This window comes from Mus musculus, chromosome 11 (assembly GCF_000001635.26).
Source record: "Mus musculus strain C57BL/6J chromosome 11, GRCm38.p6 C57BL/6J".
NCBI lineage: Eukaryota > Metazoa > Chordata > Mammalia > Rodentia > Muridae > Mus > Mus musculus.
The window spans coordinates 29,741,060-29,753,305 of record NC_000077.6 but is presented as its reverse complement, the minus strand read 5'-3'; the positions used below and the strand labels follow the sequence as shown (position 1 = coordinate 29,753,305).

General features: G+C 43.2%; 2 protein-coding genes across 14 annotated transcripts in view; one reads left to right on the top strand and one right to left on the bottom strand.

The window, feature by feature from the left end:
* Positions 1–10,262, top strand: part of Eml6 (echinoderm microtubule associated protein like 6) — a 283,002-nt gene extending 272,740 nt beyond the window's left edge. For 8 of the 9 annotated variants that reach the window (XR_001779999.2, XM_017314517.2, XM_017314513.2 and 5 more), the window contains 9 exons: positions 85–242; positions 756–870; positions 1,929–2,117; positions 3,329–3,501; positions 3,885–4,047; positions 5,773–5,876; positions 6,395–6,548; positions 6,958–7,058; positions 8,696–10,262. Coding sequence is in view for 8 of the 9 variants with exons in the window: in XM_017314517.2 (XP_017170006.1) it covers positions 85–242; positions 756–870; positions 1,929–2,117; positions 3,329–3,501; positions 3,885–4,047; positions 5,773–5,876; positions 6,395–6,548; positions 6,958–7,058; positions 8,696–8,720 (1,182 nt within the window). In the remaining variant the exon portion in view is untranslated. The remainder of the gene's footprint in view (positions 1–84; positions 243–755; positions 871–1,928; positions 2,118–3,328; positions 3,502–3,884; positions 4,048–5,772; positions 5,877–6,394; positions 6,549–6,957; positions 7,059–8,695) is intronic. The other variant, NM_146016.2, reaches the window with a different exon arrangement.
* Rtn4 (reticulon 4) overlaps positions 8,892–12,246 on the bottom strand; it is a 51,517-nt gene continuing 48,162 nt past the window's right edge. For all 5 annotated transcript variants that reach the window (NM_194054.3, NM_194053.3, NM_194052.3 and 2 more), the window contains 3 exons: positions 11,760–11,806; positions 11,553–11,611; positions 8,892–11,319 (listed from right to left, as the gene is read on the bottom strand). In NM_194054.3, coding sequence (NP_918943.1) covers positions 11,277–11,319; positions 11,553–11,611; positions 11,760–11,806 — 149 coding nt within the window. In that variant the 3' untranslated portion in view covers positions 8,892–11,276. The remainder of the gene's footprint in view (positions 11,320–11,552; positions 11,612–11,759; positions 11,807–12,246) is intronic.

The following is a 12,246-nucleotide window of genomic DNA, read 5'->3' as shown; positions in this document are numbered from 1 at the left end:
GATTAATCTCAAACCACAAAAGAAGCCGGTGTCTGAAGAACCCTTCAGTGAGTTCCCGGTTCTCAAGGTGTGCTTTGTTTGCAGAACAACCTTACTTTTACTGGTGCCATCAATGGAGATGTCTATGTCTGGAAGGAGCACTTCCTCATCCGGCTGGTGGCCAAGGCTCACACAGGTCCTGTCTTTACAATGTACACCACCCTCCGAGATGGGCTTATTGTGACTGGCGGAAAAGAACGACCGTAAGCAAAGGTCCCTCTTGGGGACTTGTTTGCTACTTTCTTGCCACAAAATGACAGAAACCTCTGCCAATTGTGGTGCCTCTCTCTTTTCTGTATTAGATCAGTCTGTCAGCTCTGCAGGACAGTCCGAGGTCTTTTTAAGAGGGTAGCAAAGAGAACCACTAACAGTTAAAACCTTAGGCTATACTTCTCAAAAAGCTGTTGTGACTTGGCTCTTGTAAATGCTACTCATAGCAGCTCTTGGGGAAAGGGAGGACAAAAAGGAGGGACCTGTAGAGGGAAGGCAAGATTTGTGAAACACTCTATTAGCAGGCTAATAAAAACATACTGGCTTTGAGGATTACACTTGCTTTCCTCCATATGTATGCATTTGAAGACAATTTAGGAACTCTACTGGGCCTAGGTAGTCATACCATCAGTGCTGGTATTGAGAGTGCTTAGAAGGGAAGTCTTGAGGCAATGGTAAGTGCCTCTTTATGCAGTGTTTTGTTTTGTTTTGTTTTGTTTTTTTAGGACTAAGGAAGGAGGAGCTGTAAAGTTGTGGGACCAGGAGATGAAGCGCTGTCGGGCCTTCCAGCTGGAAACAGGGCAGCTGGTGGAATGTGTGCGCTCGGTGTGCCGTGGCAAGGTGAGTATAGCTGGCCCTGTGGGAGCCACTCCTTAGAGCTGAGCTGAGGAAGGAGATGGTAATCCTGGCAGGCTTGCTTTTTTCCAGTCACTTTGCTAGTATGTGTTTGCTCATATTATAGTGTGTGTAGATTATATTATAGCTCATCAGTCAGTCATAGCCAAGTGAACCTACTCCTCCAGGTATGTCTCTGAGCCTGTGTGTGTCCAGCACCGAGGTCAGTCGAGAGGGCTTCATGTTTCGTAGAGGAGGGTGTCTTTCTGTCTCCCTGACAGGAAGTCATTTAGCCACTGTCACTTCATTCGCTGTTCTCATAAGCGGAACAATACCCGTAAGCAGCCATGCTTACTGACTTCTGGCTGCTGGATACGGCTGAAAGGAGTCAAGTCAGTCCAGTCATAGGGTCAGTCAGACCTTCTATACCTTTATTAGAAACATAATATAATGACAATTGCCAGGATCAGTTGTAGTTGCCAGGATGCAATGATGTTTGCAAGCTCCACTGGGTAGGTACACAAGATTAATGTCTCAGACCAACTTACTTACCAGTCAAGGTCACCTGATATGGCCCTGGGAGGAATTAAGTCCGTCTAGAGGGAGCTTACAGTCTGTGGGATGTTCATCAAGAGGGTGATGGGGGACTCTGCTCAAGCTCCTACCCAAGGCAACTGCTAGAAAAGGCAAAGTGAGAAGGGAGGGGCTCTTACTGACATGCAGCCCTTCGCAAGAGGCCTCAGCATATCCTGATTTAGTAACAATGCAGCAGTCTCACTAGCAGTGCTTTTAAATTATTTTTAAACTGTGACAAAACACATAAAACTTAGCATTTTAACCACGTTGTGTACAAGTCATTGCCATTAAACACTTGTGCAACCACTACCACCGTCACCTTCAAATATTTTAATAAGAAAATATTTGACTATTAAACATCAGCTCTTCCTTCCCCTCCTGCCCCTGGTACCCACCTCTCCTTTGTATCCCGTGAACTGGATCTTTCTGGGGACCTCAGATGACTGGATTCAGACAGCTTTTTTTCTAATAGTATTTTTTTGTAACAGGGAAAAATCTTAGTAGGAACCAAAGATGGTGAAATAATTGAAGTTGGGGAAAAAAGCGCTGCTTCAAACATCCTGATTGATGGACACATGGAGGGGGAGATCTGGGGCCTAGCCACACACCCCTCCAAGGACATGTTCATCTCAGCCAGCAATGATGGCACAGCAAGGATCTGGGACCTGGCTGACAAGGTAAGGAGCCTACTATCAGGCTCATAGCAGGAGGAGCAGAGAGGGCCTGTGTCAAGCCAGAGATGGGGGTAGGTTGGTTCAGCATTGTTAGAAAGCCTACTAATAAAAGTCCCTCACACATGCCACCTGCACTCTCAGCAGTTCATTTGTCTGGATAGATTTGTAGTACGAAGCTCTTATAGCTTGAGCTCAATATGAAATAAAGGAAGACATGGAACCTTCTGACTCTTCTTGCCTCTACTTGTCCAGCACTGGTAATGCAGTGCTTGGGGATCAAACCAAGGGCTTCATGCGTGTTAGAGTGCATGTTCAAACACTCTACTGAGCCCCACATGTTGATAATTCTGGAATAATCAAACCGAGAGTTACTATCTTTTTATAAAAGGACAGGAGGAGAACGAGAGAGATACAAATGTTTGAGAGTGACAGATTTCCCGTCAGATTCCGGGAAGGTTGGGAAAGCAACTTTAAAGCTCATCTGGGGTAAAAATATAAGATATGAAGGAAAAAAAAAAAGGTCACTGAACCTTATCCAGCACAAAATAAATGCCAAATTCTGTTTCAAAATGGCTAGGAAAAACTTTGGTCACAGTTTTAATGTAAGGGTCAAAGAGCAGCCATGCAAACACATGCATGTGTTATATAGTTTAGTTCTAAAGCTATTAAGTTTACTAAAAACGGCTTCTACTCACTGAAAACTCACTGTATAATGGATGTTTCCTGTATGCTATTGTTAATACTTACAAAAATCTTCCAACGCTACTATCAGTATCCTTTCTGCTCCGTGGTAATGGCAATAATGTATACACACATACCCAACTAGAAAGTGAGGGTCCAGTCAAGATCTGGCTAGTAAGTTCGCATGCTTTTCCTTTAGCAAGAGCCTGGCAAAGCCTAAGGCCTGTGTCTAGCCAGCTGCCTGTTTCAATAGGTGAAGCCACATTTGTTACTACTGTCCACAATTGTCATGACAAAGCTGGTAATTAGAACACAGATCCTACAGTGCTCAATGTAAAGTTATGACAACATAACAGGCAATGTTTGCCAAACCCTGTCCTAAAAGGTGCTATCCCCCAAGTAGCTCTACTATGAGATCGCATTGGTGGCCTTTAGTGGGAGCTGAAGTAGTCTGATTTCCCTGTCCTGATGATTTCCCCTAGAGATCAGCACAAGTGGTAAGGGCTTACATGTCTCTCTGTGTCTTCATGTAGAAACTGTTAAACAAGGTGAACCTGGGCCATGCGGCCAGGTGTGCAGCCTATAGCCCTGATGGGGAGATGGTGGCCATTGGCATGAAGAATGGAGAGTTTGTCATCTTGCTGGTGAACACCCTGAAAGTTTGGGGGAAAAAACGAGACCGGAAATCTGCCATCCAAGATATCAGGTACAAAAAAATAAAAGATATCAGGTATATAGTGAGTGGTCTGAGCCAGAAGGGTAAGCGCTCCTGACATGGGTCCTTCTGGGGATGGTGGGGAGACAGAGCTGGGGGAACTGTGTTGAAAGGGTTGCTTCCACAGCAGGCTAATCAAGGGTACCTCCCACACAGTCTTTTTAGATATGGTGATAAAAATACTTGTAATTCTACCAAAGACTGCATAACACCATTTTTTTTCCCCTGTGGGATTAGATTCAGAAAAATTGTTTAATTTCATAGAAACTGGGGAGAAGCTAGGCACATGTCTTTGGGCTTGAGACAGAGCTAGCCCATCTTTGTGTGTCCAGATCTGCCTCCTCATGGACCTTGCTTTTGATTTCCCCCTCTAGAATCAGCCCAGACAACAGATTCTTAGCTGTGGGGTCTTCTGAGCAGACAGTTGACTTCTATGACCTTACTCAGGGCACAAGTCTGAACCGGATCGGCTACTGCAAAGACATCCCAAGCTTTGTCATTCAGATGGACTTTTCTGCAGACAGCAAATACATTCAGGTATGCTTCTCGTTAACTTGTCTCAGGGGCAACCAAGAAAAAACACTGTTTCCACATGAGTGCTTACTGTGTCCTGGGCACCATGCTAACTTCCAAGTACTATCCCTATTTTATAAATGTAGAGACAGAGGCTTGGATAATTAGGAAAGTAATTGTGTGTGTGTGTCTGTGTGTACAAGTCTTTTCGTAAGAAACAAAAACAAAACATGAATACCAGGGAACATATCCCCAGTCACCTTTACCCTACCTCCACCAGCTCATCATCAAAATTTCCTCATTTCTGCCTGAGGAGATGGCGCAGCAGGTAACTGTGCCTGCTGCTAACCAAGTCCAACCCCTCCCCCTGACCCACATGATGGAAGGAGAGATCTGATCCCTACAATTTGTCCTCTGGCAAGTACCACAGCAGGCATTTGCATGTACGCACATGCACCGGAGGACTAATTTCAATAAGTTTTAGAAAACTTCCGAATTTCTAGTTCTTTAGGTCTGCACTTCTAAGCTTGCTATTGTTTATTCTCCAAATTCTATTGGGAAGTATGGCTGCTGCATTCCAGAATGGGCTGGAGACCTCACGACTGGGTCTCTGCACAGCTGAGAGGCAAGATCAAGGGGTCCTACCTTTGGGACTTGTGGCTAACAACAGAAGTTACTTCAGCATTCAGCATCTGTGAGCCTGGAAAGAGGAGTGCTTAAGCCAGGCGGTGGTGGGGCACACCTTTAATCCCAACACTTGGGAGGCAGAGGCAGGCAGATTTCTGAGTTCAAGGCCAGCCTGATCTACAAAGTGAGTTCCAGGACAGTCAGGGCTACACAGAGAAACCCTGCCTCAAAAAACAAGAAAGAAAAAGAAAGGAAGGAAGGAAGGAAGGAAAGGAAGGGAGGGAGGGAGGGAGGAAGGAAGGAAGGAAGGAAGGAAGGAAGGAAGGAAGGAAGGAAGGAAGGAAGGAAGGAAGAAGGGAGAGGGGGAGGAGAGGAGAACCTATATTCATTTTTCAAATGTATCCAACAAAGCCTCAGCTAGGCAGGCTTTTGGATAGATATAGTATGTTCATTTCTTCTGGAGCTTATCACACTTCCATGGAGAAGGCAAGGACTGACAGTCAAGGCAAAGTGTAGCTTGTCAGGCAGCATCTGAAGAGGCACTCAACTTAGACCTGCCTCCCTTCTAAAAAAGCATTCGTTAGGCTGAGCAATGTCTGCCCTGTAGGAGGGAGTTAACAAAGGGGGCAGGATTTCTGTCCCAAGCCATCTGCATTGAAAACCTGAGGTGGGAAAGATTTAGGATCTTTCCATGAACTCAAGGAAAACCCTGGTGACATGGGTAGAGACACCATCCCCATGGGGAGAGAAGAGACCTAGGATGTAAGACACTGGCAAGTGTCCTTTAATGTGAAAACAGTGGCCAGTTTCCTTTAGGAGACTCCAAGAGGGCACTTGACATGTTCACCATCCCTCGTGGTGGGGGTAGAAATGGATAGAAGATACTCTGAATTTTAACATAGGCTGTTGTGTGTTGACAGGGGTTGGGGAGGTAGAACACACCCTACCTATGAATTTTAGCATGGGCTGTGGGGCAACGGACTGTTTATTGGCTTTGTAGCCAGGAGCTGAGTTTGGATTTAAAGAAAAGCGTAACTGGGGCAGAGTTAGTGTTGGGAAAGACAGCCAAGAGAGTCTGTGGAACTGAGGAAGCAGATGGACTCAGTTCCTCTCCTCTTGCAGGTGTCAACAGGAGCCTATAAGCGCCAAGTACATGAAGTTCCCCTGGGGAAGCAAGTAACTGAAGCCATGGTTGTTGAGAAGATCACCTGGGCTTCCTGGACAAGGTAAATGAAGAGAACTCTGGTTGAGGAAGAGGCCCCAGCTCTGCCTCTGGGTTTGTGATGGCCAGGATAGGAAGAGCTGAGATGAAACTGTCTTTTCTCAGTGGGGGAGGATGCAAAGCTGCTAGACACTGGCTTAGGGGAGGATTTTATGCGATCAGGGCTTTCTTTTTGTTTAATCATTCGTACCAACCCCAAGCCACATTCAGCAAGTTCAAATGTTTTGCCAAGCCCAGCAACAATGAAGCTTCTAGTAACCTAAAGATAAAAGGTACAGGAACTCTGTCCTTGCCAACATACATATTCAGTGGAACTATAAGGAAGAAAAAATAAAATAAAAGTTTTCTTTCTGGAATGTAGGGGAGTTGGGGAAGGGCTGTGCCTGGTGGTGAAAATGCAGAGCAGGGTGTGCCCACGTGACCAAATGACCTACAATTCCTATCTACTTTTTACCTTAGGAGGGGACAACAACCCTAGGAAACTATGTCCCATCTTCCTAATACCTTTTCCTCTTGGAACAGTGTTCTCGGAGATGAAGTCATTGGAATCTGGCCACGAAACGCAGACAAGGCTGATGTCAACTGTGCATGTGTGACCCATGCTGGCTTGAACATTGTCACAGGGGATGACTTCGGGCTGCTGAAGCTCTTTGATTTTCCATGCACAGAAAAATTCGTGAGTCCTCCTGAGCTGTCTCCGGACCATGCTCCTATACAGTCATATAGATGACCTTCAGTTATCATGGATCCAGCCCCATGGGGCTTTGGCTTGCCCCTGGTGAATGGACAAATGGCCACAAAGTTGGGGAAGAAATCAGGCAGGGAAATCAGCAAGGGTGGCTGATTGATGCACCTGGAAAGTGCAGTGCTTACTGTTGAGACTTGAGCCTGGGCATCAGGGGAGAGAAGTCTACAGCCTTAAGAGTAAGGGAAAGTGCAAGGCCACGGCAGGCACCCTTCTCATCAAGGCCTTCTGCACACAGAGCAGTGGGGGCTTCTGGAAGTGGGGCAGCTGGTGGATCAATAACCCAACAAGTTACTGGGGTCAACATGTGCTCAGCCGCTGCGTTTGCTTTTCCTCACAGGCCAAGCACAAACGTTACTTTGGTCACTCTGCTCATGTGACGAACATCCGCTTCTCTTCCGATGACAAGTATGTGGTCAGCACAGGAGGAGACGACTGCAGGTTGTACCAGATTAATTTGGTTGGCTCCTCGGGCAGTTCTGCTAGTTGGGGTGTCCTGTGGGCCAGGCTCTGCCAGGGACACAGGAAGGGTCTGATATGGAACAATAAGAAAGAAATTTCACGAGTTTTTAGGGGAAAACCAAAAATTTCCTACCATATTCTGTTGTTGGCGTTCTCAACAAATTTTGGCAGGCCCGTGTCCCCTCTAGGGCTCTCCTGGGATTGGCTGAGCTCAGGTTCTATGACAGCTAAACATTGCTGGGGGGCGAGAGGCACAGGGTAAGAAATCTGGAATGGCTAACTTTAGTAGAAACAATCACTGAGAATCAGGTTAAATCAACCTTCACCCATTTGTCCTTGAGAATTGCCAGCCTAGCTTAATGATGCTAATAACATCTTCTTAAGTTTAAAGATGCTAATAACATGGAGCCTTTAGTGACACTAAGAAATAGTGGAGGCAAATGAGTTGCCATGAGAAACGGGAGATGCTGAGTCTTAGGGCCAGTCCATGGCCCAAGTCCAAGGAGCTATTTGGACAAAGAGCCAAGGCAGCTTTTGGCCGTCAGGTGAAATATGCAGGTTATTTGGCCTGAAGCATGGTTTGGAAGCCATTGTTTTAGAAGGAAGGAACCCTTCCAACCTAACCCATAGGTCTGCAAGCCTCTTTCTGAGGTAGGAGAGGGTTTCCTAGCATATGGAGAGGACAGGACCAGGTCATTCTATAACTCAATTTCAATATATTTAAAGGTTTTATTACATTACCAAATATTGTTTTTGTTTAATAAAAACTCAGGGGTAGCTGAAAAAGTAAAACGGGTCTAGCAAGCCTGATAACCTGAGTGCAGAGAACCCACCCTTGAAATTGAGCTTGCACGTGTATGTGTACAGGCACAAAATTAATTTTAAACTATTACAAATAAATTTTGATGTTTTTAGTGATCTGAGTCAAATTGTAAGAGAGGCACCTATAAAGAACACAGTGCGCCGTGATGGCCTGCCTGCTGAGCCACCTCCAGCTCACTGTGCTAGCTATTGCGGGGATTATTGCTTGGGGTAGTACTTACTTACACCAGTTCCTTTGGAATAATGAACATTCATTCCAAACAGTACCAGCCAAACAGAACAAGTTGGGAAGAAAAGGCCTAAACGAACTGGCCAGCCCAGTGCAGGAAATACAAAGTGACTTCTGTTTACAAACAAGACTTAAAGTAACTTAAAAGCATAAGGCCTTGAGGACATGGTGTATAACATGTAAAAAGGGCTCCATTCAAACACACTCAACCCTCTTCAATAGTCACAGGACAGATAGTGTGAGGTTGGGCTGCCAAGTCTCCAGTGACTTCATTATGCACAAATGCTCAAAGCAGCAAAAGGAGTCTAAGGGAGACACACATCAAAGAACTGTTCCAAAAAAGAACAGTAAACCAGACATGGTGGCTCACATCTATAATCCTCAGACTACATAGTAAAACCTTATTCACCCCAACCCCCCCAAAAAAAAACCTTAAAAAAAAACAAAAAAAGCCCAAGTGATGACGGGGAAGGAGAGTAGGCTGCAATGGGTTTACACTTTTCAGTCTGGAACACTTGGCAGCATTATAGTATCTGACCACACAAAAATGTCGTTTGCCTTTCAGTGTATTTGTGTGGCGATGTCTGTAAACACTGGAACCCCGTGCACTATGGCTGCTTCTCCCAAGCTACTTGTAGGCAGTGCAGGGGCACCTCCTCGACGCCAACTGCTGTGGGACACACAAGCTCTGAACAGAGATGTTGTAGGACTCTCATAATCTGAACTTTGCAAGATGGTGATGCCAAGAATGAATACTAAGACTGTTTGCTTCTGTTCTGGAGACTAAAACCTATACTTATTGTAACTTCACTAACGGCAAAATTGGGATGATGTAGCCCACAGATAAAATTTACATCCTCAATTACCCTAACCAATATGTAGCGTTTAATTTGCATTAAGACTTTTACAAAGGTGTTTTGCTATTCTGTTTCTATGTATTTTAAGAATGTTCACTGGACACAATGTAAGTTGGAAGCACTTAAGTACAGAAATACCCTGTTTGCCACATTTAGCTTTCAAAACTAAATGAGCCATGTATAAACAAGTTTTAAAATGTTAATTTTTAAAAGTTTCATTTGCAGTTTTATATCCATTAAGTGCCTTCAAAGTTCCCAGTTGTGTGGGCTGCTGCCTCACCTCCCATGTCGTCTTCTTCCTTCACATGGTGCTAAAACTTCAAAACTGAGGAGGGCTATGGGATTAGCAAATTCACCACTATGTCCTGCTCTAGGAAAGCAGTTATAAGGTGAGCAGCAAAGAAGAGTCCAGCTCCACAGAAAGTAGCAACACGGAAAGCAGGGAAAGCTCCAGTGTGACGAGTGAGCTGTCTTGCTGTTTAGTTTACACCCTCTTGGGTAGGACTGGCTTGGCTCTGCTCATTTCAGATGATTAATGCAGGGTAAATTCAGATTTTTAAAAACCTCTTGAACATATTCCCCACTGTAAGGAGTATTTGAGTTTCTCCAGTCAGTTGTCGGACAGAATGTGACTTGACGACTATTAGTTAAGAAGGCTGATGGGAGTTGGAGTCGTGAGTACACACACCACCGAGTCCTTCCAGTCTGTGCACTAAAATTCTAGACCTTGAGTTTCTAGTTATATGAAGTTGCCATTTTAGAGAAAGGTTGAAATAAGCATTTTCAGTTAAAGAATAGATTATCAACATTTACCACAGAAGTGCTTCAGCATTCTAAAAGAATTAGATTACACATTAAGCTATTTTACACGCCAACTTATTAATGCCTTACATCAACCCACTAGCAGGTTGCTGGGTCCTCAGTAGAGCCCTATGCAGCCCTGATTCTGTTTTCTGTACCTGGTGATGCTGAGTGATCACTGTGTCTGCCTGTCTTGTACTACTGACATTTCATTCAGACAGATCTTGCATTAAGTAACCATGTGGATGAACAACTGACTAATCAATGATATATGTATATATTTGAAGAGCAATAGTGTCTGTTATAAAGACTTTGAAAGTCTTATTTGTAAAATTTATATGGTGTAATTTTATGTATATTCATAAATCTTGCACTGTATTCTGTTAAAATATTGGTGCATGAATTTATTTTCAAAGTATAAAATAATTTAAAACCTTTTGTTATGAGTCAAATAAATCTCACTATGTAAATATATTCTTTGTTCTTAAGCTGTTTCATGAACTAAAACCTTTCTAAAAGCATGTTACCATGTGTCCACTCTCTAAGCCTACCACCGTGTTTTTGCTGTGCATTCATGAAACTAAAACACTAAACACAAAGGTAAGTCTATAAGCTTTATTGATACTTTGCTTTACAGTTCACAATGCATTCCACAGATAATTCAATACAGCTTAAACACAATGGTATAAGTCTTCATTTTATGATTTCTTGCATAACAATGTTTGGTAACTGCAAACATTTGGAAGCATTAAATTCAGTCCACAAAATCAACTATACATACAGTAAATCTTTGAAATGACGGTTACGTTGGAGTTCTATGTTCTCTTGAAAACAGGTGGTAGCGCTCCTACAAATACATTCTCTTCCTAGTTTATGTGCTTGGGACTACACTGTATAACCAATGACTCAGAGGTCAAGCACTGTGGGGCAGCTGCAAGGTTAAAGATCTAAGCTTTGTGAAACACTATATATAGATTATGTCTATATTTACTTATATTGGCAATCTAACAGTAAATCACAATACACCTAGAACATACCATAAAGACAGATTTTTCCACTCTGCTTTAGTAGTATGCTCATCTAAACATCTCATTTCAGAAAAATCTGCATCAGTTTTACACCAACCAAACACAGTACACTGTGAAAAGGGTTGTTTTTCCTGCCCCCAAATCTACCTTCTTTGCAACTTTCCAAATACAGCCAGACTACCTGCAACAGAATATAACACACAGTTTTCCCAGCATCCTTTATTCACCAAGTGCCTCATCTGGGGAAAACAAGTATGACTACAATGAGATCCATACACAGCAGCTTACAATACTTAAGATGATAAACACAGGAAGTCAAGACAGGTAATTTTTCCTCAAACAGTGCACTGCTAAAAATAACTGAAACTGCACGGCCACCCAGGGCTCACCCCTGACCCGCCCACCCCGTAACCAAGGGAGTGTCCCCTTTAAAGATGAATGTCTACTGTTTGGGGCCTTTTCATTCTGCTTTGCGCTTCAATCCAGGGATTTTTGCTTGGATTCTACAAATGAAAAAAGAAAAATGTCAAATTTTGTGTTTGTTTCCCACTTCTTTAAAAAACGTTATGCTGTATATTATTTAGAGAATCATAAAGCTACCAAAATACAAACTAATTTTCCACCTTTGCCTAATGTTTTTTAAAAAAAAGCATTAAAAAGAGTTAATGCTGGCCTCAGAAGGACACTGCCGGATGATGGTCTCGCCCTTGGTAAGAAGGCTGCAGGGCATACTCACTTGGCCATGGCATCCTTAACGCTCTTGTTTGCAAGTCCTAGATAATGATCTATCTGCGCCTGAGAAAAGAGGATAAAAGCATTATAAAATTAATATTGCCAAAGAATATCAATCAGTACTACATACCAACAAACTAAAGACTAGCTCTAAGTCCTTTATAATAAGAGTGAGCTCTATATTCTGCAATCTCCACAGTTAAGAAATTACCTGATGCCGTTCATATATAACAGGAATACTGAAGAGTGAGATCAGAGCTGAAAAAGTAAACACAGAGCTTTAAAAATAAATTAAAAAAAAAAAAAAAAAAAAAGAAGACTGGTACCATTCTAGGAGTCAACATCATACTATCAAGCCAATAGTAATCAAGGTAACCAGACAGTACTCTTAAAGCCTACATAAATGTTGACATTCTCCTGAGGCCTGGGAAATGCTCACATTCTCCTGCATGTGCTGAAGGAACCATGCTTAGCTTCAAATCACATCACAGAGATTCTATAAAATACAGCTTCCCCAATTTAAGCTCAAGAGTGCACCTAAGGCAGCTGTTAGCTGGAGTAGTCTTCAGGAGCTAACATAGCATTTCAATAAAACAGTATCAGCTACTTAAACATCTCCCAATCTCACATTTTTATTTTTTTTTCTTACAATAAAGATATTCTCTAAAAATGTCCCTAAGTGCTTGTCAATCTTTTTG